At 42.5% G+C, this 27,301-nt stretch overlaps 1 protein-coding gene and 1 long non-coding RNA gene across 11 annotated transcripts in view; one reads left to right on the top strand and one right to left on the bottom strand.

Annotated features, from left to right (window-relative positions):
- MAST4 (microtubule associated serine/threonine kinase family member 4) overlaps positions 1–27,301 on the top strand; it is a 517,925-nt gene that overhangs the window by 341,430 nt on the left and 149,194 nt on the right. The window contains exons 1-3 of one of the 8 annotated variants that reach the window (XM_072958574.1): positions 22,535–22,682; positions 22,818–23,091; positions 23,204–23,315. The exons of 5 other annotated variants lie outside the window; for them this stretch is intronic. In XM_072958574.1, the coding sequence (XP_072814675.1) occupies positions 23,224–23,315 (92 nt within the window). In that variant the 5' untranslated portion in view covers positions 22,535–22,682; positions 22,818–23,091; positions 23,204–23,223. Of the gene's footprint in view, positions 1–15,422; positions 15,734–22,534; positions 22,683–22,817; positions 23,316–27,301 lie in introns of those variants that run through there. 2 more of the 8 variants (XM_072958575.1, XM_072958573.1) reach the window with 2 other exon arrangements.
- On the bottom strand, positions 11,919–22,511 carry LOC116279357 (uncharacterized). Of its 3 annotated transcripts, none has more exons than XR_012071421.1 (6): positions 22,180–22,511; positions 20,085–20,349; positions 18,064–18,267; positions 16,580–16,624; positions 13,036–13,161; positions 11,919–12,727 (listed from the first exon to the last, which is right to left on the bottom strand). It is a non-coding gene; the product is annotated as an uncharacterized lncRNA (long non-coding RNA). The 3 variants fall into 3 exon arrangements; XR_012071423.1 differs by having other exon boundaries at positions 11,919–12,721; XR_012071422.1 differs by lacking the exon at positions 22,180–22,511 and having other exon boundaries at positions 20,085–20,789.

Raw genomic sequence — 27,301 nt, 5'->3', positions numbered from 1 at the left:
ACAAGTCTTGGGTGTTATTTTCTCAGCGTGGAGCGTGTCTGAGGTTTTCCACTGAGAAGATGGAACTTTAGTAAGGTCTTTGCCCTGGAGAAACATGGTACGAATAGAGAGGAGGAAGCAAAGCACCGAAAAGGAAGAATAAAGGGCAGAACTAGGAGGATGACATTGAGAAGAGGAAGGAAGAATATGAAGGGTATTTCGGAAGGAGAGTCGCTAGACCAGCTGAGAGATGGGAGGCTTGATGGAGGCTGAAGGAACTGTGATATTTCAGAGAGAAATAGGGAGTTAGGAGAAACATCAACTTGGGAAATAACGATTTCATTTTTGGTTGTGTTTAGTAATGTCGAATCTGAAAACGACGGCATAACAGCCGAGTGGGAACATCCCGCCTGCTGCTGGGGTGCTGCTGCTGGAGCAGGGAGGGGTCCCGGGGCTCCCTGTGTGGTGGGGAGGGAGATGTGGGAGGTGTCAGCAGGGCTCCCAGGCCTCTGTCAGACTGCGAGTGGGAGGCAGACGCTCCACAGAACCCGCCTTGCTGCTTCTTCCTGTGGTCTGGAGCTCGATGAAGGAAAAACTGTGAGCAGTTCCCGGTTCAGAGAACAGGGACTAGCCCTGACGGGGCACGTTCAGCTGTGACTTCCTGAGTCCTGCTAACTGGGGAGTAAACCGAATACTCTGATTGGAGAAACACCTGAACAACCCGATGTCCCAGCTCAGGCATGTAGCCTCTAGGTCCTCTAGCGATGCCCCCAGAAGCCGGGCAGAAAAGCTCCTTCTCCTATGATCCCCCTGAGGAATTCTGAGACCCCAGGCTCTGTGCAGCTGAGTACCAGAGAGATCAGCTGGGCACAAACACTTTAAAGGCAAAATTTTGTAACCTGCTGCTTCCCCACGTACCTCATAATAGAACGGGTAACTCTGGGGAGCACTGCTTATTATTAAGCCTTCTAGGGTGAGGTACTTGTGAAATGTTACCCAGAATAGCTGACTCTATTGATTGAATGGATGAAATTATCTAATATTGATGCTTTTATTTATTGGCAATGACGAGCCCAATGGAGAAATTTTCTTTTTGGAAAGCCATTTAACTAAGCCAATTGCTCATTTCTCTCTTTTAGAGATCGCTAATAATAAATACTTCTTTTCAACTACTCTTGTGAAGAGGCACTTAGAACCCTGCGTTAAGAAGAATTCTGAGGCTCAGCTAGGGGCTTGATGGCTAAAAACTGTATAATGAGTCAGCACTACTTACTGTGGTAGCGACAGGAATGAGGGTGAGATGGGGCGGCAGCACCTAGGCCATGGATTTGGCAGTGGAAATTGTGAAAGTGGCATAGTTGCATTGGATTTGTTTCGACAGAAATTGGCCAGAAGCTTTAGAAGCTTCTAAAAGTAGATATATATATATTCCAAACTTGTATTGGGAGAGCATGCATTCCATCACCTTATAAATTGATTTGGGTTGTTGAAAGATAAGGAAGGCTAGGGCCAGCCTTATTTTTGCCCCAGTTAATTTGGGGATTGCATTTTTCAAGACACTCTCTGGCCCACTTTGGTTCTGAGGGCTGTGCAGGGACACAGCTTCTGGGGAAGCACTGAAAGCTTGGTGTCTCTGCCAAGATCAATTTGGCTCAGTAGTTGTACAGAGCTCTCCAATTTAGGGACACTCCTCACGTACAGACTCTAATTGGTGCCTCATAAAAGCTCAGTGAGGTCATGCCCACTGTTTGTTGATTTGAACTTGACCCTATCACTTTTCCTTTGTGATGTGTGAGGAAGCCCCAGTAATCTGAGGCCTCCCCTTTGTGGGAGCAGGTAGAGCAGACGGAGTTACTCGGCGGTGAGATTCCCACTTTATAGGTGAGGAAATCAGGATTTGCAGGGATTCCGTTACTGCCCACGGGCTCGTCAACTAGAAAATGCCAAGGCCAGGACCCGGTTCCTCCTTGTGCGATGGTCTTGCAGCTCTCTGCAGGCGAAATGTTCTTTTTCCCTTAACAGTAGTGGCCTTAACCCCAGTCTGGACATCACTGTGTATGTGTGCTTGTGTGTGTCCCCATGTGCGCTCACCTTAAAAACCACCATTATTATAAACCGACTATATGTCAATTTAAAAAAAAAAGTGGGAAACAATAGCCATTTCTCTTTCCTTCAGGAGACTGAAGTTGATTCTAATCAAGGTTTGGCAAAGTGTCTCACTTGATGTAAGGCTCACTCAGAGATGCAATCGAGTGATACAAATGTGTCTGGACACCACTACCTGCATAGGTAGGAAAATTATGTCATCAGGTATGACAGCAAATTTTGATTATTTATCAAAGTCTCTAAAGCCCAAGACATCACGACAACCTGTTGGAATCTCCTGTTGGTAGTCGGGGAGAGCTAGCGACATCAATAAAAATCACCTCAAGAGCTGACGTTAGAAACAAAACTTGAGTTCCCCTTGAGAACGTCACATTGCAGCTTAAACCCTCACCCTGGGCTGCCTTGGCTTAGTAACGGCATCCTGCTTTGACAGCCTTTTGTTCTCCACGGCAGCTGATCTTTTGGCTGCGGATATCAGCCCATCAGTTAATGTGCCTTCCCTCCTGCAGGAGCTGATTTGACCACAGTTACGGTAGCTCGTATTTTCTCCCTCATTAAAGTGCCTGTCGGCAATTTGCTCAAAGTAGGTTGCCAGCCTGCAGCCTCTGCTGGGCTGTGGTGCCCTTTGGCTGGTGATTAATTTCCCCAACTACACAGGGTTCATTGTCTAGTTAGATTTAGTTTTAATATCAATCTGCAGTACACTAAAATATGTATCGAGCAATGCTACCCCATTCATCAGAGAGTTACAGCTTTGATTTAGCATTTTTATTTAGGGAGCTCAGTGGTGAGCATGGCCGTGACTATCTAGCTGACTTCATTTCATCAGAGCAGTAGAAACGCGGTTGAAAATTCTAGCCTTTTGCTGCCAGTGAGCCTTTCCTGTGCTCCCAAGATCTCTTCGTAGCTTCTTCATTAGGAGGATTGAAATGTCACGGGGGCCGCCACAAACGGCAGCATTTGTGGGCGAGACCCCAGGTGAAGCCAGTGTATGGGTGCAGTTCTGGAGACATTAATGTCACTTGTCTTTGTGGTGCTGCTTCTCCGGGATCGCAGATGGCCACCACTTCGCTTTGTTCCAGGAATCAGAATGTGTGACTCTGGATCTGATCGTTCTTGTGACTTTATCAGAAGCTGGGATTTGAGATGCTGATTTAGAGGTAAACAGACAGTTATTTTGTTTAATATATCTAGACCTCCCTCTGAGACATTTTAACCTACCATTAGCCAGGCTCTTGTGGTTTTGTCACTTGCTTCAAAGGACTTGGTGCCAGTTACACTGTATCTCTGAGACCCAGTTTCTTCATCCATATGATGGGGAAGCTAATGCTTATCTTTCTGTGTCCAGGATGATTAAGTACCAGGCACAGAGCTGATTAGCAAATAATAGCTGTCAGGCTGATGAGGAGGAGGGTGGCTTACAGTTTTTTTTTAATGTAATGTTGTGACTTATTGACAGATGGTCTATTCCGGTGGCTTACCTTCTACGAAATCTTATTAAAGGTAGAAATCCTGGAGAAATACAAAGATTAACTCACAACATCAGATTATGGAGGATAGAAAGTAAACTCTTGTTAAGTGTAAATGGAGAGAGGACAGAGAAGTCTTGGATTGTGCATCCCAAAGTCTTATTTTAGCCAGGAGTGTTGAGGAGTGACGCAGGCAGTGGGCCCCACCTTCATTCCGACAGCACGCGGTCATTTTGAGCATCAGCTGCTGGCTGGGCTGTGTTCTGGGCTCTGAGGATGCAACAGGGAATGGGATAGAGAAGGTTTCTACTCTCATGGAACTTATATTCCAGCGAGGTCTAGGGGAGGGAGAAAAGAATGCTACCATAAACATACAAGCCAAAAAAACACCAGAGAAGAACAGGTGATTTGCAGAGGAATTAAGTAGGGTGGTCTGGTGGCTTCTTTTTTTCTGAGGGAATGACATGCAAGCTGGACCAGAATGATGGGAAAACACCAGCCATGAGAATACCAAAGTGAAAGCATTCCAGGCAGAGAGGTTCCCAGGGCAAGAGCAACCTAAGGAAGGGCCTGCGGGTGTGGGGCGGGGGTGGGGGAGGGGTAGAGGGAGGGGTGGGGGTGGATAATGGGTGAGGTTGGAGAGAAGTGGTTGGACTGAGCCTGTGCTCTGGAGGAGGATGCACAGGACCCACTGACAGGTAAGCTGAAAGAGGCGGGTTGAGAGAAAATCAGAATCCGGAGGCGTTTCTCGATTGTTGGCTGGAGTCACCGAGGAGATGGTGGTTCTGGTTCCCACAGTGGGGAAGACTTGAGAAGGAGCTGCTGGTGGCAGAAAACAAGAGTCTGGTTTTGTTTATGTTAAATTTGGGACATTTATACGGCACTCATGTGACATCTGAATTTCAGAGAAGCATTAGATCTTCTGGGCCGGTAGGGGAGATATAAGGCTATGGGACTGGACGAGGTCAGCTATTGAGAAGTGTCTCCGAGGCTCGGCCTGGGAACCCGCAGGTACGGCTGTGGGGCTGAGGAGCTGGAGGAGATGCGGGCAGGGATTCGGGGAGAAGCAGGCGAGTGGTTTCACAGACGTGGAACAGAATGGTTTCACACAGTAGAGTTGTCCCCTGTGTGGAGTGATGCCGAGAGGTCCGTGCTGACCTGGGCTAGGCCGTGGAATCAGGGGCCTGGGGTGCGGGCAAGGGGAAGGTACCCTGCAGGTGACAAGGGAAAAAGGCCTTGCTGTAGCAGCAGCTTGAGGGACACTAGGTTTTCCTCCTGGGAAGATCAGGCTCTTGATCAGCGCGAGACACCCGGGCACTGTCTGTAGGGAAGCCTTTCCCGTCTGTATTACCAAACCAGGATTGTCTTCAGGGCTGGACTTCTGTGAGCAGGAGGCCTGGAGTGGTTTTACGACTTAACCTATTTCTCTTCCCTCTACCTGGGGCCTGCCTGTGCGTGTATAGCTGGAAAAGGTCTTTAGGGTGGGTAAGGTAGGAGGCCAGGCTTGGAGGAAGGGTAAGATTTGGGGAGATGGAATCAGGGTGTGGGGGATGGGGAGGCAAATGGAAATAGCTGAATTGGGGGGAAATCAGCCCTGTGTTAACATGGTAGTGAAAGCACCAAGCAGTACAGCAACGAGGGGAACCTGGGCCCCACTTCCTCCTTGTCTCCACCCTCCCTCGTCAAAAGAGATTTGAAGCCACCTGTGTGGCCATGCACATTGTGGAACCATTCATTCATCTTACAAACATGTATTGATTGCCAATAACCACCCCGCAGCAGAGGCTGGGCTACCAAGATGGATGACCCATGACCTTCCCTCCGGGAAGACTGACATGAAAACAGTTAACTGTCATATAATAACAGACAAGGGGAGAGAGGATGAACTCTGTGTGATTCCAGTTCAGCCGGGAGCTCCCCGAGGAGATGCTCTCTGGCTGTAGAAGGATGAGAAGCTGTCAATCAGAAAGAGAAGAGGAGCTGGTGGGTGGGGGGGCACAGCAGAAGCCCGGAGGGCGGGTTTAAGCGTGGAGAGCGGGGGTCCTGGGGAGCGCAGTGCGGGGAACTGAACGGAAGGGAAGACCTGCTAAGTGCTGAGGCTGGACCAAGCTGGGCTTTGTTTTTGTGGTCAGTAGGGATTATAGGGTTTGGGTTTTTTGTCCTTTTTGGAAGAATAATTTATCAATCATCATGGATATCCTTTGGCCTAAAATATAAGACAAATTAAAACACTTTTTAAAATTGATTTTATTGTTTTAGAGCAGAACAGGTTTAGGGTCATAGCAAAATGGAGGAGACAGTACAGAGGTTTCCCCTCTGCTGTATACCCCTGCCCCTATCCGTGCATAGCCTCCCCCATTACTAACAGCCTCCCCAGAGTGGGGCTTCTGTTACAGTTGATGAACCTACATGACACATTATCACCCAAAGTCTACAGTTTACATTATGGTTCCCTCTTGTCCATTGTATGGATTTGAACAAATTTCTCATGACATGTATCATCAGTATGGTGTCATACAAGGTATTTTCACTGCCCTAAAAACCCTTTGTCCTGCCTATTCACCCCTCTCTGCTTCACCCCACAACCCCTGGTAACCACTACTACCTCCAGTTTTGTCTTCTCCGGAATGTCATTTAGTTGGAATCATACAGCATGCAGCCTTCTCAGATTGGCTTCTTCCATGTAGTAACATGCATTTAAGATTGCTCTCTGTTTTTGTGACTTGGTAGCTCATTTCTTTTTAGCACTGAACAATGTTCTAGTGCTGGATGTACCACAGTTTGATCATTCACTTAACTGAAGGACATCTCAGTCACTTCCAAGTTTTGGCAATTATGAGTAAAACTGCTGTCAATCTGTGTGTGCAGGTTTTTGTGGGGATGTACGTTTTTACCTCCTTTGAATACATCTGGGGAGTACAATTGCTGGATTGTATGGTAAGAATGCATTTAGGTTTGCAGAGGTCATTGGTTTTGAAACAGAGGAATAATTGATCTGTATTATAGAGAGAGAAGCCATAATTGTGCACATCAGTTTTTCTTTTCCACACTGATTTCTAGCCTTGTGGGTCCAAATGCTGAGAGAATATCACCGCTTTGATGAATTGCCACCAGTAAAAATTTCTGAAACTCATATTTATCCCTCTCCAACACCTCTATCTTTTGCTCCCCACAAATTTGCACGCACATATTTGTATTCTTACCCACCTCCCAGTATCTTATGAAATTATGTAGATTTACTAGATTCTTCATGGTACATTATGTGCTAAAAATATTTCTTGATGTTTGTGTATTTACTAGCATGAAAGAATAAAATACACTTTTTAATTGAGTGTATTTTATAAGGTTTTTTAAAAGTCAGGTGTATGTATATGTGCGTCTAAAGTTTATGTGAAAAAAACAGAAGAGCCTTGTTTAAGGAAGATCTTCTATGTCTAGTAGGTGACACTTTCTAGCCTTCTTAAGTGAACTTATAAATGAGAAAGCAGTCACACTTTTACATTTTATTTCCTGTAACCTCCCTTCGTCGGGCTACAGCACATAGCATATGCTGATGAATCACGTGAAAAGTGTTTTAAAAATCAGACCCTTTCAGAAGAGCTGGATGCGAGTGGCTGAAATGGCTTAGGACATAAATTGCTAAAAAAAAAAAAAAAAAAAAATTTCAATACTCTTAAAGAAAACCCAGTTCCCTTTTTTTTAAATTTTTATTTTTTTTATTGATTTATAATCATTTCACAATGTTGTGTCAAATTCCAGTGTTCAGCACAATTTTTCAGTCATTCATGGACATATATACACTCATTGTCACATTTTTTTCTCTGTGAGTTATCATAACATTTTGTGTATATTTCCCTGTGCTATACAGTGTAATTTTGTTTATCTATTCTACAATTTTGAAATCCCAGTCTATCCCGTCCCACCCTCCACCCCCAGTTCCCTTTGTTATATATTCCCTGTGCAACATAACTGTAGTGAAAGATGTTGTGTTTTTTTTCTTTTTTTCTCCTGTCTCTGAGAAGTTAATGGCTTAAAGAAAAACACTCCAAGCCCAGCAGATCATGTCAAATATTTGGTTTGGTAGGATTAATATTTTACTACAGAGCGACAATGAGAGTGCTGTCCTAGTTTTAGGGATGATTATGTAAACTAATGAGCCCCATCCATTAAAAAACTTGGGGAAAGGAAAAGCTATTTATCATGTGGGTTATACTGTCCTTAGAGAACACTGAAGTAGGTGTTCAATACCTACAAAGAGGTTATATTTAATTAAAGTTGCTCTTTTTGTGATGCTAAGGTTAATCATTATGACACTGTGCAAATGTTTAGTATTTCTTTACGAAGAAAACTGAATTGGTTTATTATTTTGTGCCTTGCTCTCCAGTGGCTCAGAATGGACTTTTCACTTAAGTTTACCATCATCTGAGTGATTTTCTTTACGAGAGACCTATAGGATTACAGTTGGCTGGGGGCGTTGTAATTGAGCATCTCAGCCACTAGAGGGCGGTGACCCTAGTATTCTGGGGAGAGAAGGTGTTGAATCTCTCCTGTGCCTACTCCTTGACCCTTCACCTGGAAGGATTTATCCTTGGCTTTGGGATCACACCTGCTCTTATCCTAGAGAAGAATCTCTGAGAAGGAAAAGGCGGAACTAAGGATCTTGTTTCAAGGCTTGGTATATGAATAAATCTCCCTGAAATTTGGGGTCCAACTACTTCCTTCAGTATATTTCCCAGTGGATGAGCAGCTTTGTTAGGGAAAGTGAGCGATTCCTCCAAAACTATTTCATCTGTTAGGTCTGAAGTAACAGTAACATGACTAATACTTTAAGAATATCAGACACTGCCCTCAAAACTCAAAAAACACTAACATAATTCTAGCAATAGTCCTGGAAGATAAGTACTGTTACTCTTATTTTACTGAATAGAAAACTAAGGTACTTTCCCAAGATCACAGAACTAGTAAGTATTGATGCTACAGTTACAACCCCAGGCAGTGGCTCCAGAATCTGTGTTCTCCACCTCTGCAGGAGGTCACATCTCCATACGTACCCAGCTTCTCAGGCACAAAGAGACGTTCACAGAATGATGCCAAGTGTGATGCAAGGGGAGGGAAGGTGTTTTGGTTCAAAAAACACAAATAGATAACTGCAGAGACAAAATGCATACCTTATTTTATCTATGAAAACGTACATTTTTCACATTAACGTGTCTGAAATCAGGTTGTAGCTTACAGCTTTATTAGCAGAATTAAGGTACTCGTCTCTAAACATAACCTATTCACTTCATTCATTGTGAAACTTGGCATTCATAAAAATGGAGTCTTTGAAAACAATTTCTATTTTAGATCTTCACACTTCTTGAGAATTCTCAAGAGTGTGTGATGATTGTTGAGCTATAAAGCAAAAATACAAAATACTTAAAACATGTTTCACAGGGGGAAAAAGATTTAATGTGTGATTTGGGTGTACTTTAGTATGTTAGATAGTATGTCAGATGGGGCTCCCAAAGGTAAGGTTTCTTAGCACCTTGATGATTTTTAAATGGCCCTGAATTCTACCTCTTCTTAGATTCTCAGAAGTACCTTTTAACCGTGTCTCTCTCTTCACCCCTTGTTGTGCATAATCTGAATAAGGCTATTTATTTTCCCTTTAAGAAGCCGGATATTCCCATGAAGTCTCCCAAAGCAGTAACAGTACAGAATATCTGGGGAAAGCTGTTTGTCTTCATAGGGATTTTGCCCAGCCATTGACCAGGGCCATTCTCACCGCCTCACTGAAGCATGTGTCAGCCCAGAATTATTCAGGCAAATTGGGCAGAGTCTTTGGTATTTGGGACTGGAGACAGAGAAGCAAGGAAGGGGTGTGGATGGGTTAGAACCCACGCTGGCACATGAGCGTAGCCCTGGGGAAATGCTGTTTTATATAGTGAAGTGTTATTTTCCCCCCGCTTACATGTTGAAACCAGCTCCTTTAAGGAAAGAAATAAGAGTTTCAGGTAAATGTTTTAAAGGAGTTCCCACGAGTCTGCAATTAAATACACATTCACACCAGGCAGAAGTTTTTTTCAACCAAGGAAGAAGGAAGTTTTTTCTAAAATAAGTAAAACATGACCAATATTTTTTACTTAAAATGTAAAGGATTTTTAGATCACTTATCTTAAATCTATTTTAAGTGATATTTGTATTCCATGTCTCATTTTCAGCCAGAAGAGTCAAACTAACTAACTCTCCTTCTCTCTCTCTCCACACACACACACACACACACACACACGCGCGCGCGCATATATATAAGCTAGCTGAGAATTTGGCTTCTGTCACTTTTCTTTAGATCTCTACCTGAGGGCATTTCTCTGCTCTCCAGCAAGCCCATACAGGGTTGATAGGGAGAAGCAGAAGTGAAATTCAGACTGAGTCTTCCAGTTGCTGACAGCTCTATGAAAGTTTCATTGTGTCAAGAAGTTAAAATAATTCCATAATGTGAAATTTATGGATTATCAGTAAATTTCTATTACTTGTGCTTTGCTTTTTCTCTTTTACCAAAGAAAGAAAAATAAATTTTTATATGGCCTGAGAAACACTCTTAATTTTGTTTACAGTCTTGGAAACACTCTTAGTTTTGTTTTAAAATCAATAATAAACTTTAATGAGAAGTATATTCTATTTATCAAGTTAGTTTTCATACCCAAATTTAAAGAATCATATGACCACAACTATTCTATATTCATCTCTCAGGTAATGAGAAATTTATCTGGTCATGTTTCTCTGGGAAATTTTTTTAAAGTTACTTAACTACTCTTGGAACTTTGTAGATATGAATCTGTCCTAGAGTTTCCAGGAATCTGACAGGCAGACTAGATGTGATTTCATTGGGGAAGGAGATGTTATTCTTGTATTTACTGGGCTATTTGTAGGAAAATCATATGTTATGATTTTAGTTATTCCCTCCTGAAATGCTAGTTCTTTGGATGAAAAATGAATATAAATAAGGTTCAAAATTGTTGAAGTGAAAGCTTCTCAAGACATAATGACTCTGCAATATAGGACCTTAAATTCTTCCTTCACTCAAAGAAGCAGTTACACCCTAGTCTACTGAGGTAGCCAGTGGGATAGGAGAAGGGATGTTGCACACTCCAGGCAGGACACGTGCTTGTGGTACTTAGTATGCACTGATGAAATCTGGCTGCCTGGTTTGCACACTCTGCTCTGTTCATCTGTTCACTGTTTCCTACATGTTCTTTCATTTGCTTCCCTTGAAAGTAGCACATTGAAAAATTCAATCATTTATTGCATAGTGTGTATTTATGAGACACCACAAAGACTTGGTTTCCCCTTCCTTTCTAAAATTGGCCTTGTTTGGATACTTAGGTTAACCAGTGGGCTCAACCCATCTATCACCTGTTGACAGGTGGGTATTAGATGCACCCAGAACTTCCATTACCTGACTTATATTTTTAAAACACATACTAAAAAGGCCTTTGGGTTTTGTGGGACTGGGCCAGAGCTTTCCACTTACGAAAACTACATGCAGCAGGCTTTGCCCCCCAGAAAAGCTGAAAGTAACAAACAATGCCTCCTGTTTCTTTACGTGCTCTATGGATACCTGGCAGCTCACGGAATTACGTTGAGTTGTCCCTCGGTATCCACAGGGAATTGGCTCTAGGACCATCTGTGGATGCTCATGTCCCTTTTATAAAATGGCATAGGACAGTGGGCTGTCTGTATCCACAGATGGGGAACCGGCGGATACTGAGGGCTGACTGTGTATCTGATCCCGTTTCTCGGACACAGTCACTAGATGGATCTATGGGAACCATGAACTCTGCAGTGATGTTTTTAAAGCTGTGGTACTAGACTCTAATAAAGGATAAGTAGAAGGAAAAGATTATTTTGAAGGAGAGAGAAAGGACTTTGAAAATGTCAAATGCCACTCAAGACGTTCAGATGTTCAGTTTTAACCCCTGGCAGTTTATAGTTTAGTGTTTGTGAACAACTGAAGGTTGTCCCTCCCTGGGTCCCCACTGGAGACAGCCTGAGCTCTCCCGCTTTTTCTGTGTGTCTTGCATCAGGCGGTGTTATTTGAAGGCAGCTGGGGTTGCTTCTGGGAATATGAATTGACAGCAAAGCAAATTGATATAATCATGGAGCAAGTTACTGAAGACCAGGAAATAACTGTTGAAACTTACAGTGTGCTTTCATATATATTAAAAGAGCAATAGCAGATACAAAAGACTCAAATAAATCACGTAGGATGAACTGTTTGCAGTTTTCTATGATGCCTACAAATCCCTTTCTATATGCATAGTGATTTTATAGGATTATAATCATACCCTAGTTAAACTTTTTCTGTTTGTGTGTGTGTGTGTGTGTGTGTGTGTGTGTGTTACATACAACCACGCTGTTTTATAATCTGTAGTGGTCACTTTTGGTGGCTGCATAATTATTAAATAAGTCTTCTCTCCATGATGCTTGTGTGGAAAATAGAAGAGACAGTAGAATCTACATCAGGAATTGATAGCCCATTCAGGGCAAGGTTTTGCGTCTTCATTTCTGATTTTCTCTCTTGAAAAGCAGTGGGGAGAGAGCGGGATGGCTGCCACTCTTTGGGAAGCTTGTCCCCTGATACTGATTGATAGCATCCCCCACTGAACTCAGACTCCTGCAGTCAGGGGTGGACTCTGCCCCCACACCTTCTCCTTGCACCTTTCTCTAAAACTTTCAATCCTCTTTAAAATGTAAACCCAGCTAGATAGTCAGATCTTCAACATTATCCATGAAAGCATTAGTTCTTAGTTAAACTCTCAGATGAGATTGGTGGACTATGGAATAAGAGCAGGAGTGAGATGGAGGAATGGGCTTTTGCCAAAGAGGAGGGAGAAGGGCACAGCAGGCTGACTGTGAGACGTTGCTCAGATGGGCTGTGTCTGTTCATCTTCGCAACTCCTCTCAAACAGGGTGGACGGTTTTGCTGTGGAAGCCGACGTGTCTGAGCCAGGAGCCCTGGGCTGAGGGGCGGGAGTCAGCACGTTGCAAACTTGGGTGCTACTGCTGTGACATTCTCAGTTCCCCTCTGGTCACTGCAGCGGTTGTTTGCGTTGATCATGTCCCCAGTAGGATTGAGTTTCCAGCCTCAGGAAAGGTCGCACTGCCTGAGTTCTGGTTTTCAGTCACTTTTTCTCAGGGAAGACAAAATAACACTTTACTCAACCATACTTGTTGTGAAGGCATGTGAAAAGATAATAGTGTTTTGGGGTGCATTTATTAATGAATTATTAAAATCCACCTTAAAATGATAGACTGAAATTTCTCTTGCTCTTTTTTACTTATCATGAAGGTTGTCAATAAAGGCAGGGCTTTAAAGAAAAATCATCCAACCAATTGACAGAAGCCAACATGGTTTTGAAAGCATTCCTCTAGGGCTTGTGGGTAGAAGTTGGGGAAATAGAAAACTAACCAGTTGAAGGTTTTTTTTTTTTAAACTAACCTTAGAAAATAATGCATGTGCATCCATGCATTCTGCTGAGTATCTTCTGTGTCCTTTGAGGCATCTACTGATGATCAGAAACTGACCTTTCACTTGGAGAACTTAAAGCCTCATGGAGAACTGGACCTATAAACACACAATCATGCACAGTAGAATGACTGCTAAATAAAAGAGGCATGCATATGCATAAAATTCACTGGAGAGCCAGGAGAAAAAACACTCAGGTCTGCAAGAGGAAGGTAAGCAAACTTGGCTGGAGAGGTGACCTTACAGCTCACACTTGAAAGACGAGCAGAAGTTTTCCAGGCAGAGGAGGTGGAAATTCTAAGAAGAGGGAACAGGGTGTACAAAGGCAGAGCGACTGTGTCTGGGGAGCTTAAAGTAATTCGATATATCTGACAAGTACATATTTTTCTATTATTGGAGCATAAACCACGGAGGGACACATGTCGAAGGATGAGGCAGGAGAGATAACAAGGGACTGCATCATAAAGTATTCCATGTAAAGAGGTTTTGATTTTCCTATGAAAAACCTCTAAATCCTTAATGTACAGAAGAATCCCCTGGGGCGTTTTGGTAGAATGCACACTCCTGGGCTTCACACCCCGAAATCCTGAATCAATGGATGTAGAGAAGCCTCCCCAAATCTGCATTTCTAACAAGCACCCCCAGGTAACTCAGCGATGGTAGGACAGAAACCATACGTGAAGAAATACTACTGCAACAGTAGGGAGCTATTGACCCCTGTTTCACAAAATGATGTGCACATGTTGGAGCTGGGCAGCTTCGGAAGAAGAATTTGGAGTTGGGGACAGAGGGTATTGCATTCCAGGCAGGGGACAGTGGAGGCCATGACCAGGGTGTGGCTGTGGGGAGAAAAGATGAACATCAGCTGTTCTTTTTTCATTTTATGTACAGCAAAAACTTCCCCATTTTCTAATTTTCCAAACTAGTATATTTTCCTGCCGCTTTTTAGTGGGATTTGCTCAATCCTGTTCAGGTTTCTGTTTCTGCCATGTGCCTGTCATCTGGCCTTGTTTTTCTCTTATCCTTGGTATATTAGCATTCTTGGTAGTTCTGTGTCCTAAGAATTCTCTCTGTGTCCTGGTAGAGATAATTCTTATTTCACATTGATAGATATTCATCCATCACCCAGCTGTCACTATAATGGGTGACAGGATTGGCTATTGTGGTGGCTCTTATTAACTGGAACAACTTATTGTTGAAAAATGTGTTGATCTCTATGAACATTCATATGGTCGTCTTCTATGACATGTACATTGGTTCAGAGAATATTTCCATGGTGGGAACCAGAAACTTGGTCTCTGCCTTTCAGTCCTCACAGTCTTGCTAAGTAAAGACAGTAAAATCTGAATGATCTAGCCTCATAAAAAATAATGTTTGTACATGTTGGGGAGAGGTGATCCCAAATTATAGCTAATATAATTCTTGGAAATTAAGAACATCATTTTTTACTGCACACATACTTGGCTAATATTAAAACAGAGCTTCCTTTCAAGAGTATATGATTTTTCTGAGCAATGAAAGAAGAATGCTTTCATGTACCGCCCAGTGGAGTGAAGCAGGTCTGGAATTCAAAATGGCTCACATAAAATGCACAGCCTGACCCGTCTGCAAATAATAATGTATATATTCAACCCAAAACAAAGCTCTGTGTGCATTTATAACCCAGGCAGCTTTGCAAATAGCCATTTGCCCAGTTGCCATAGACAGGTAAGGATTTATGTCTAGAAAAGAGATGTTTTTCATTTTTATATTATAAAATTCCCAGGAGTAGAGAAGACTTTCTTTTTTAAAGCAATTTTAGTATTTATTACCAAGGCTTATAGCGCTTTTACATATGCATTAATTTTATTTGTCAAAAAATAGCCATCAAATTTTATGACAATGTCTCAGTGAAAGTGTGTGTTTCTTAGGTTTGTAAAAACTTCAGAGCATTCTTAAATTCTCAGGAACTTGAACTTTCATTTCCTGATGAGACTTCTAGAAATCGAGGGATTTTTTTCCTCCTTAAAAATAATATAGACTTACTGTAAAAAGTATAAAAAGTATAAAGAGGAATAAAAGCAACCATAATGCTATACTCATAAATGTCCACTAAAAATGCTATGTTTATTTCCATCTCTTCTACTCATATACATTCATATTTATTATACTGTAAATAATTTAGATCATAGAACTTCATTTTTTCCTTTTTTAAAAAACAGATTTCAGGAGCATTTCCCCTGTATTACATATTTTTAAAAAACATTAAGTTTCCTTGGGCTGCTGTAACAAATTCCAACAAACTAAGTGGCTTAAAACAACTTACGGTTATTCTCTTAAGGTTCTATAGGTCAGAATCTCTTAGGACTCTAAAGCCGGTATCACTGGGCTGAAATCAAGGTGTCAGCAGGGCTGAGCTCCCTCTAGAAACAGCGTCTGTTGCCCTGCCTTTTCCAGCATGAGAGCTGCATTCCTTGTCTTCTTTGCCTCATGGCCCCTTCTTCCATCCGCCAAGCCATCAGCATAGCATCTTGCTTCAGTGTCATATTACATTCTTCTGTAATCAGACCTCCTTCTGCCTCCCTCTTATAAAGACATTTGTGATGACATTTCGGGCCCACCTGGATGATACAGGATCATCTGCTTGTCTCACTATCCTTAATCTAATCACGCCTGCAAAATTCCTATTCAGGTAACATATTCACATTCCAAGGTTCAAGGAATTGGAACCTTGTATCTTTGGGATGTATTACTCTTTCTACCACAATGGTCTTTACTGGTTTTTTAATATTTCATTTTATGGCTGTTTCAATGTTTATTAACATTGCCCTTGTCTTGTACCTTTGGGTTTTTCCCAGTGTTACACTAATATAAGGAATTCTGAGATTAATTTTCATATGCATAGATCTTTGTGCATATCCTCAATTATATGTGTGTAATTTCTAGAATGTGGACATAGTCCAAATGTATATGTGTGTATATTGTATATATATATATATACACACATATATATTTATATTTCTGTACATATGTACACATGTGTGTAGACACATGTGCATATGTAAATGTATAGTGTGTGTGTTTTAATTCTCTCAATTGCTTTCTAGAAAATTAGTAGAGAGTGCTTTTCCCCTCCCACTCTCACCAGCATCGAGTATTACATTTTTGTAGTCTTTGCCAGTTAAACAGGTAAAAAATATCTGATTGATGTCTTAATCGGATTACTGTGAGTTATGATAAGTGAAAAGGAATGTTCACTTTTTATGCTTAACATCATAGTCTCCTATGAGTTAATATTTCTTTAAAAATTTTTGTTGTTATAAAAATGATGTAACTTAATAGATACAGGGACTGAAGCTTGCTTGAGAACTCCTTGGCTAAAAAATTATTTGTCTTCACTGACATAGTATCTTCTGATTTGTGGAGTAATTTGAATCAACTTTAACAGTGGAATAAAATTCTAATGGCTACAGAAACACATAGTTTCTACCTCTGTCTGTAGATGCTCCCTATGTGGTACTTCAGTGGAAATTCTTACCTCTTAATTTAATGGGATGATTTTCCATAACTTTAGATGTCTGACCTGGAAAAATATGCGAGAAAAGAAGAACTGATAAATTAACCTTAATCTTATGTTACAGAAAGGTCTTAGTGTCAGCTACCAAAGGGCTAAATATAACCACACTGACCCACTTAAACCAAATTGACACTTCTTATAATTGCACTATAATTCATGCACAGGAGCCAGATGAGAAATGATGTACCTTAGACCAAGCTTCTGGATCAAGAAACACCATGTCCTTGAAGTTAACTCCAGATTGAGAGCCTGATGCAATGATTAGTATCTGAGGTTTGCTGTTACTCAAAAGGCATTTAGCATTTCATACAAACTAGTTAGATACATATTTACCTGTGTCGACATACACACGGCATCATATGCATGGTCTCTTTTCTGAGATTTTGAAATCTGAGGCAATATATATATACAACATACACACACATATATATTTGAACCAAGTCCACGTTCTAGAAATTATACAAATAGAATTGAGTATATGCACAAAATCTACATACACGTGGCTACATATGCATGGTCTCTTTTCTGAGATTTTGAAATCTGAGACAATCTTAGACACTGGAATGGATGTGAGCATATATGGATAATGGAATGGACTCACAAAACTCCAAGAGGAATAGACAGAAAAAGCTTTTTAAAACATATGCAAGGTCAGTCTTCACAATATCAGGATTCTAGACCAAACTTTGCTATCAGATATCTTTCTAACCCTGAGCAAGTCCTTCTTCCCTTTCTCCTTTGTCTTAACATTCATCCCAATGGTTGTATTGAGGGTTTAAAGATGGAAGTACAGCCCCTGCCTTCAGGGAGCTCTTATTCTAAGGGAGACTGACTGATCTGCAAAAAGACATTCTGATACAGTGATGGAACCTCTTTCCTGCAGGAGCTCTTAGGAGCAGAGCCCAGTGGAGGAATACCTAACTCAGGAGGGACATAGGAAGACTGTCTGGAGTAAGTGACAAGGACGTTTGGTCTTAAAGCAGTCTAGGAGCTAGCCTTCCTATTTGTCAGGTGGTGGCATCTAAGCACTGCTCTTGGCTCCATAATTGGATTGCTTAGCTCTGTGAGAGGCCACTGCTCTGGGTGGCTTATTGATGGTCTTCCAGGCAGCTGACTTAGGATGGAGGGACACACTCTTCTGTGGCACTCTCAGTAGTCTCCTTCCTACAGGATGACCCCCTCCAGCCCTGTAAGGATGACATATATTTTCTGGTGGCCTAACTCTTCTCCCAGGGGATGTAACTCCATCAGGTTAAGCTGTGGAGCTTCTCCCAGGACCTCCCCCTGCTTGAGAGCCTGTGGGCAGACTGCTAGGGTAACCTGCTTACAGTCGGTGATTTTGAGACTCTCCCCTGGCCCTGTGTGCTGGGCTGACATCATGCAAGTTCTGTCCTGCTTCTCTAATGTGCAGATCAAGGAGTTACTAATTTGGAAAAATTTCTCACCTCTATCTGTTCTCCTCTTTGATTTTTGTGAAGGTATTGGCTGTTTGCTACGCTTTCTGAGTCTCTGGTTCTCCTGGGATCCAGGGAATACTTGAGAAGAATATCACATTTTCTTCCCATTCTGGTCCCTCTTTAGTCTGTCCTCTCCCCTCTTGGATCCTATCTTTCACCTGCCCTTGGGGATGATGTGGGCCTCTATTTAACCTATCAGGAAAGAGAAATCAGTTTTATTTTGTTTCCTTTGTATTATTTATTCCCTTTAGAAATTTGAGTCTCTCTTACATTGTGATAGTGTTTAAAAAATGTTTTTTTAATATTCCCAGCATGATATAACCCTACTTATTGACTGTCTCTTGGTTTTCAGTATGCAGATCCATCCCTCCAAGTTAATTTTCATTGATTTCTTTTATCTTCCTTCATACTTTAGCAATGTAAGCAAAATATTTGTTGAGTAATTCTAAAAGAGCTTTCTTACAACTCGATCTCAATGATGAAACTTCCTTCACATTTCTAGCCCAGTTTTTAAGCTTTATGCCTTAAGATGTACAGTGATTAAAAGCATTGCTCATTCAGGATGGGCAATTTGCTACTCATACTCCTAGACTCAAACTCTGAAGACAGCATTTAGCAGATGACCAAGGTGCAACTTGTAGGCGTGGACAGCTTTGGGGACATAGTCACTTCTGGGTGCTCTGATGACAAGGGTGGACAGAGATCAAAGTTAATTTACAGCAGAATCCCCAGACCAAGCCAGGATCAAAATACATTTGGAAACTCAGTACTAAAGCCACTTTCCTTAGTGTCTTCTCATTGGAATGGCCTCATACCAGGAGTGTCAGTACAGAGAGCTGACAGCTTCCTAGGCCTCACACCTCCTAGAAATAGTAACTTCCCACAGTGTCTAAGTTCAAGGCAAGACTCCAGGGATATTATACTTATGCTGTTCTGTGTAGGGTGAAGGAAACCCTAGTGAATGAGCATGGAGCAGGAAGTGGGATATAGGCAGAAGAATTCAACTCAATGAAAGGGACCTGGAATTTTTTGTAATGTAGGAGAGGGGTGAATAGTGGGGAATTTGACCCTTTGGTAAATACTCATTTTGTCTTAAGATAGCATTTCAGTAGCATGACAAGCTAAGTTTTCAATCTCATTTTACCTTTCTCATAAAAATGGTGATTGATAATATCAACCTGATTAAATGAATGAGAATTCTAGATCACAAAGCTTGTCCACTGCTGGGTTGACTGAATTGCTGTGCAATAAGCAGAAAATCTTACTGAATATTTGTATATTGACCTAGACCACCTGTAGTCTTAAGACTTTCCAATAATCTTAGTTCCTTCTTAGCTTTGTAGCCAGAATTTTACTGCATTTGCAACTAAAATGGGCTTTGGTTTCTGCGCATATAATGATTTTGTCTGTAGGAAAATGTCAGTAGTTCTGACAAGTTTAGTTCTTGTATTTACTGACTTCACTGCCTTCTGAATCATAGTTTCCCAAATCAAGTTGAACAGGTTAAAAGACAAGTTACACTTCAGTGTCACACCTCCTCTTTACTTCAATGAGTGTAGGAATCAGTCAGCCACTTTCACTGCATTAACAAGTTCACTTCTGGCTCTTCACACACCTTACCAATTTTTATTTTTTCGTTTTGGATACAACCCAGATTCTCTGAAGCCTTTCAAGTGCAAAGTATTCGTATTTAAGTGAAATATTCATAGTTGAAAACACTGATGCCTTTACGCATGAGACTCTGCATGGTAGTTTCCCCAAAATGTAGAATGGAGACAGTCATGGCATCTGCTGCCCACAGACCAGGATATGTATCATTCAAGCAAGGGAAGAAATAAGTGTTTTATTTCATTGATTTATCCATTTTAGTTGCTATCATTTTTAGGTGTTGCCCAAATACATAGACTTTTGTGGACAGACCATGGAGGATATGAGAGTTGGGAGGTGCAGAGTTGCACCAGAGTTAAATCATCCAGAACTTAAGTCTCACTATATCTCCTGCAGCTTACCTCTACTCAAACGCCACATAGAAAGTCCTTCCTTGTTGTTTCAGCCTTTTTCATCTTTACATCTGAAGATTCTTCTACATAGCAGTTATTTCAATAATCAAGGACAGTTGTCACATGTTTCCTAAATCTTCTCTTTTCCACTTTGAACATGGTACTCCTTCATCCCATAATTTATATAGCACACTTTCACGTTTCTTTTCACCATCTTCATTCTTCTTCCCTGGGCAGCCTCTGATATGTAATTATCCCTCTTGAACTTGGATATCTAATAGTGAGCACAAAAATTATTCCCTGGGCTTATCATTGGGGATGAGGTGGGAGGGCAGGATTCAAAGAGAGCTTCCCTTGGATTTGGTTGTGACATTTCTTAGAGCCATCTTAAGATCTGAAGAGTGTTAGCATAGCGCTTCTGTTTCCAGTTACAGAATATAGATAAAAATGAGTCAATAAGAGAAAGTCTTCAGAATTTAAAAATAGCCTCATGGGGTTCTTAAAAATTGAGGATTCTCTGAGAAAATCAATTGACCTGCTAAAACTGAGAAATTTCAGGGCATCTTAAGAGAAAGAATAGATGCCTGAGCATCTGAAGTATCTCCATTTAAAAAGAATGTATTACATATTTGTATAAATCAGGAACTGTCAGATGGTATAAATACGAGATCGATAGAACATGACTTCAGGTTTGAAGAAACTCACGGACTAACAGGGAAGACAGCAGTAAACAGTTGTTAGTAATACAGTGTGACCAGCACTCCGGCAGAGGCATGTTCAGGGCACCATGAAAATGGAGAGTATGATGTGGGAGCCCTCGGCTCCAGTCCTACATCTCTCCATGCGGTCTCTTTCTGCTTCTTCACGTTGCCAACATCTATGTGCATTGTGTTCTAGACACTGCACCAAGGGGTTTCATGTGTGTCAGCCTCTTAGAAGTTGATCCTATCATGGATCCCATAAAAGTAGAGAAAATGGGCAGACATTAAGTGATTTGCCTACAGTCACTATAAGAATTCAAACCCATGATTTCAGCTCTTGCCCAGTGCTCTGTACCACCTTTCTCAGAGAAAGTATCTAGAGCAGAGGCTCTCAGCCAGGAGAGACTCTGCCCCCACAAGGAACATTTGGCAACGTCTGCAGACATAATCAGTTGTCACAACTGGCATCTAGTGAGTAGCGGTCAGGGAGGCTGCTAAACATCCTCCAGTGCCCAAGACAGCCCCCCCCCATACAGAAAATTATCCAGCCTAAAATGTCAACAGTGCTCAGGTTGGGAAACTGTGCTCTGGCATATGGGCACTGTCTTTGTGTCAGCCTTTAAAAAATACTTTAAAACATTTTTTAAAAGAAGAAATGGCTTAGAATGGGGCAAAAGGTACTGGACCAAGCCCCTAAGTATCTGGTTAACTGCATTTTGTCATGTAAAATTGAGAACATACTGTCTTCTTTGTCTACCTGTGTAGATTTCAAGGATCTGCGAAGGCTCTGAGAGTTTGAGGACATAATGGATAAGAAAGCCCTGTACAAGAATTATCAGAATTCTTTGAGTCCTTGGGTGAAAATATTTCTGTGGGTCACCAGAATTAGACGAAAAGCATCCCGAAGCAGACTCCTGTTCTTTGTTTATCTCGCCTGTCAGCTGACCCCCAACCACCTTTTCCTTCACCCTTGTATTTCTGCACGCAAGTTTGTTTCCAGTATTTATTGGATGAACTAAATCATTTTTTACAAGTTATCTTCTTAAACATTTTTAAAAAGTTAGTATCTCTTGCCACATTACACCAGATTCAAGGCAGCTAATTTAAATTCTAATGTTTTCTTTATATACTTTTACAAAGCATTGGTGGGTTTGGGGAGTTCTTTCAATATCATGGCTTTCTTCGAAATGAATAGCAATAACATTGATTCAGCCTCCCCTCCACTCCTTCCTTTCAAACTCTAACAACACACTTGGCAGGAAAATGATTTGAGCACTTGTTAACTAAATGCCAGGCTCTATCTTTACAGGTAGTGGGTGACTAGTTCCCAGATTTGGTGAAGCCTAACCACTGTGCACGGTAGCAATTCATCAAATGGATGTAAACTCATAAATTTAGTTTACTTAGGTTTTAGGTGAGGGCGGCGTCCCCTAGGCGTGCTTTTCCCACACAACAAACAGCGTCAGGGCGGAGAGTCATTACTGCCTTCCTCGGAGTGTTTTCCTGGTGATCCAGTTTTCGGTGAATCACGGATCAGCCTCCAGGTGTGCGCAGCGCACGCTCCCCGGTTCCGGATGGCGCTGGGCGTGTTTATTAATGTGGAGGGGCCTAGCCATGGGGGGCCCGGGCCGGGGGCGCGACGGAGGCGGGAGACGCTGGGGCGCCCCGCTGCTCGTCCGGGGCTCACGCACAGTCCCGCCTGCCCCCTTTCCCATGAGGCCCCGCTCCTCCGGGGAGTGTCTGCGGCGGGGACGGTCCCGGCCGCCCGGCCCCTTCCAGGGGAGGCTGCACAAAGGTGTCCGGCTGGAGTCCGCCAACCGGCCAGCTTTCTAAAAGTGCTTTTAAGTTTCCCTTCTTCGAGGAGGGGAGAAGAAGAGGAGCTGTTTCCATTTAAATTCCTTTCCTTGTATGTAGATACCCGGAGGAAACTCAGCACTGGGCATGTTCGGATGTTGAAGGGTTTTGCTGATAAGCAACAGCCTCCCGGAACCAGAGGCTTAAAATAGTCGTCTCCCCCCCCCCACCCCCCCCCCCCCCGCAGGAGCTGCGAATGGTATCTGCCAAACAGATGACAAAGTACCTTGGACTGAATCACACACAGACAGCATTTTGAGCCGAACGCACGGCCCAACTCTTGTAATTACTGTTCATAGCTGGCCAAGGCTGACCAGGAGAGGGCAAACCCAAGAGGAAATAAGTTGCCTGAACGTTGGAGAAATGGCTGTGTGTTAATTAAAGGCTGGGACGGGCACTTCTCACTCATGCTCCAAGTTGTTCTGGAGATCACAGTTGGCAGCACGTTTCCTCTGGAGGGAGTGAGTAGATAATTGGGATCTTTTTGTCTTTTTTTCTTTTTCCGCTTTTCTTTTTTCTTTTTTTTCCCCCCCGGCCTCTCTCCGTTTTGGTCTTATGGCCTTGAACCCGCAGTGAATTGAAGCCAGAAGGAAATGGATATGTCTGACCCCAATTTTTGGACCGTGCTCTCAAACTTTACTTTGCCTCATTTGAGAAGTGGGAACAGGCTTCGGCGAACACAAAGGTAAAACGCGGGGGTCCCTTGCCTGGAGAAGGAATGCTTTGGCTTCTGAAGCAGCCCTGGCTGCCTGGGTCCCCTTACCCCCTGGGGTTTTGTTGATTGGGTGACAGTTTGAAAAGTTTATACTCCGCCGAGCTCAGGTGGTCCCTCCTCCTGTGGATTTCCTGGGTAATCCTGATGAATGTGCTTCTACGAGTTCTCCTTTTGAAATGTGGATAATCAGACCTTGAGTTGTGAGTGGTGGGGAGAGAAGGGAAGGGGGAGGAGACACTTGGTCTGTCTCTTTGATCTGATCACTCACCCGTTTCATTCACTCAGGCGTTGAAGCTTCTGCTTCTCTGTGTAGAGCCTTTCAGATGCTCCTCTCTATTAAGTATTTGACCTTTATAAGATGCAGATGTACGATTCAAATATAGCTCAAGTTAGCCTGTTTCATATTGTCTACTTAAAGAGACAGGTCTGCATAACTTTGCCTTTTTTTCGCTCTTTTTTTTCTTTTTTATTGGCCTGCTGACATTTATTTCTAATACAGGTCTGGCCTTTTCATTTTGTAACACATATTTGTTAGAATAGGTGAAGGGAAAAAAGACTTAAAATCAAGGTGGAACTCATGCTACAAATGAAAGGCAATTCAGTTAGTTGCTGACACTTGAGTGAGAGAAAATGATTTTAAAGGAGACATTTCTCCTCTCTCCACATTTGCGTCCAGCACAGACAGGTGGCATGATTTTGGTTTTAGAGGGGCACACCCTTTGAGTTGTGCAAATTCAGATTCTTTGTTTTCCTTCAAAACGTGCCTTGCGCATACATGTGAATATGCATGAGGGCAGTGGTACAGTCAAATAAACAGAATGCTGGCTTTCAGATTTGGAGATTCATAGTCTCTGTGCTCTAGTGTTTAAAGAATACAGGAAAATGGTTTGGTTATACCAGTAACTTTTTGAGGCATAAAGGCAGATACGTAATACTTTGGAAAACTTGGTTGTTTTTCTTTTTGAAATCTCTCCTGGTATTTCTTAAATTTCAGAAGCATCCTGGAATACTTCCACATATGCTGTTTACATACATGCATATGTACATACAGAAAACAAACATGTGAGAGAGAGAGAGCTCATTGATTTAAAAGTCGTACTTAACCTTTTAATACAACTTAAATAACGTTAATACCGCTAAATCATGTTAGATTCTAACCTTGTGCCTTTTAAATGAGGTGGCTATGCTTTTTTCATTCTGCTGTCAATATTCAGAGACGCGACACTTTTGATGTTGGTCATTTTGCTACAAGCTGTGTCATTCATCTGCACCAAACGCCCCAACAATAATCAGTTGAAGAGATATGTGCCATACCTGAACCAGGCCCCTACTCCTCATGGGAGTAAGTCTGTAACTTCGTACCTCTGCAGTTTGCCAGGAGCCCTAAAATATGTCTAAGTGGTGTAGTCCCAGCTGTGATGCAGCCTCCACTCTCACCTGGAGCCACTTCTCAAAGAGATAAGTCAGCTCTGGTGTCACACCTGTCTGCCCGAACCTGGAAGCATCTGGACCCTTTCTTTCCCTGCTCGGTGATCGTATGGAGTCAAATGCATCAAGAATTTTCAGGCCGGTCTGACTGCGGCCTTAGGGCAGTATCTGTCCAGCCAGAAACACGCCATTTCAGACAGCTCACACTGGCAGAAGGCCGAGGTTCTAAAGTAACTTGGGTTCTTCCCAGCCAAATGAGTGTGTATGGGAGGGCTGTCTCCACTCCCCAAGTCATGGCTCATATCTTCAGTTTAGTGATGCACAGAGGGTGGTGGATTTTTTTTCCCCTCCCTTGTAAGAGTAGAGATTGTCACAGCCTGTTTGTATTGGGGATTTCCAGGGTTCACAGAGTTGGGAAATACGTGTATCCTGAAGAATCGTCTCTAGAGGCACCTACTTACTGTTGGTCTCACAGGGCCCCAGCGGCTTTCCCTGTATTATGCTGCTCTGGGAAGGTGAAGGGCAGCTGTCCTCCTCCCAGTCCAGTGAAGGTGGCTGTTGCATTCTCTTATTATACAGTGATCAATTCTGACTCTGTGTCCTTTCGTAAAGACATGCAGCGTATGCTTACAGTGTGACTCTTCCCCTTCCGTGACCTCCCTTAGTTGCTCTAAATCCTTCTTATTCTCCAAGTCTCATGTGAACTCTCTTCCTTATGGCGCTGATCAGATTCCCTAAATTTGTGCTTTTAAAAGCACTTCTCCATTCTCAAGTTGCCAGCTTCTTTCACCGACCTCATTGAGGTGTGCCCCGTGTCCACATGAGGATGCCTTACCCGCGTCCCCAGCTGGACATGCCTGAGCCCTGGGATCCGCTCTTCTGCCCAGGCCTAGCTGCGTCTCTGCGCGTTTGCTGACTTTGTTCGACAGATCATTCATTTTGCATATTTTGTCCCAATCACTTGTTCTGATTCACGTTGTAATCCAGAGGACTTCACTGTCACCGTCTTTCCTTTACTGTCGGCCTCTCGCATCAATCAAAGAGTGAAATCCAGCTGTGAGCCTGCGAAGGAGCATCTTACAGCTCCTAGGGACGGGATGATTGTACCACTTAGACAAAGGGAAGAGAGGCTGAATGGGTTGAGACTCTTTAAATCTGTATCATGTAGAAACTCATCATGGAGGCCTTTTGGGTTTTGCCGCATCACATCTGCTTTGCTGTTCAGCCTAACTCTGGTTTGCTGGTGTTCACAGGAACACTTTTAAAGTTTCTTTTCCAACTCAGAGCCTTATATGGGCCTATAGCTCCCTGAGGGAAAAGCACCTACAAAATGTCTCTCAGGCCTAGACTCTTAAACGGTCCTGACGAGCCGAAAGCCTGGCTTCCTTGTGCTTCATCCCAAAGATATGTTGTTCTTTCATTTTTGCCTGGGCTGTGGCAGACGCTGGCTTGTCTCGGTGCACATTGACTTTGTCTGCTGTTTTGCCGTAAAGTTCAGGTTTCCACTAGAAATGGTTCCTTTTTTATGACTAGCTTTGCCCATCTCTCCCTCTCCCTCATTTCCTCAAGGTGGTCTCAGTCCAGCCATTCACCTGCTTGCTTTGGGGCATAGAAATCTAGGCTGAATGAACGGGGTATTTCAACCAAAATATGTTGTTTTAAACCGAAGCAAAAACTGGATGCTTTAGAGACTGAATTCCGTAGATGCGTGGACACGCCATTCAGCCCGCCACAACGTAGAATGGGGGGGAATTCGTTTCCCTGCTGCATGTTACTCTTGGTTTGTAACATCTTTTCTTTTCTCATCGGATTAAAAATGTGGAGAAGGGATCAAGCTTCTCTTTCATTCCTATCTCCTCTGTGTCACACTGTAAAGAAAGGGCTACCATTGAGTTATAAATGTTGCTGCTTAATTTTGAGGTGCACCTTTAGTTTTACTGAAGTTCAGTCTAGAGACTCTAGACGATGCTTGACTTTTAACCTTGATGGTCAGAGATCTGTCGTGTTCTCATTGGCCTTAAGTGTGTCTCCAAACATGTGTGACACCTAAATGAATAAAATCCTAACCAGGCTATTGAGTAAGTTTGGGACTCAGTTCATCACTCTGAGTGAAGTTCCAGATATATTTTTCTGAGATCCCTTAGGATAAAAGGGTTTTTTGTTATTGTTTTTGTTTTTGTTTGGTTTTGGTTTTGCTTTATTTTTTTTTGCCGAATTCACATTACTCAGCAGTTGCTATGAGCAGCAGGTACACTCAGGGATCTTAAACTAACTGCTCTCGTCATCAGAATGCACTGAATTTTTATGCACATTGCATCTTCCCTTCAGAAACATCTGTAGTGTTTGGTGAGTTTTTCTTTTGTTTTGAGCATGAATATAGTCTCCAGAAACTATGGAATATGTTCATCTCCTGCCCTGACATGTCAGGTGTTGGCTAACCTTTACTCACCCCTTTTACAGAAAGCCCCAGTTAAATACACGTTTATTGAGATCTATTATGCGCCTGGGCTGTGACCCAAAGCTGAGAG

Source organism: Vicugna pacos, chromosome 3, assembly GCF_048564905.1.
Source record: "Vicugna pacos chromosome 3, VicPac4, whole genome shotgun sequence".
NCBI lineage: Eukaryota > Metazoa > Chordata > Mammalia > Artiodactyla > Camelidae > Vicugna > Vicugna pacos.
The sequence above is the reverse complement of the archived record's forward strand: the minus strand, read 5'-3'. Positions and strand labels throughout refer to the sequence as shown.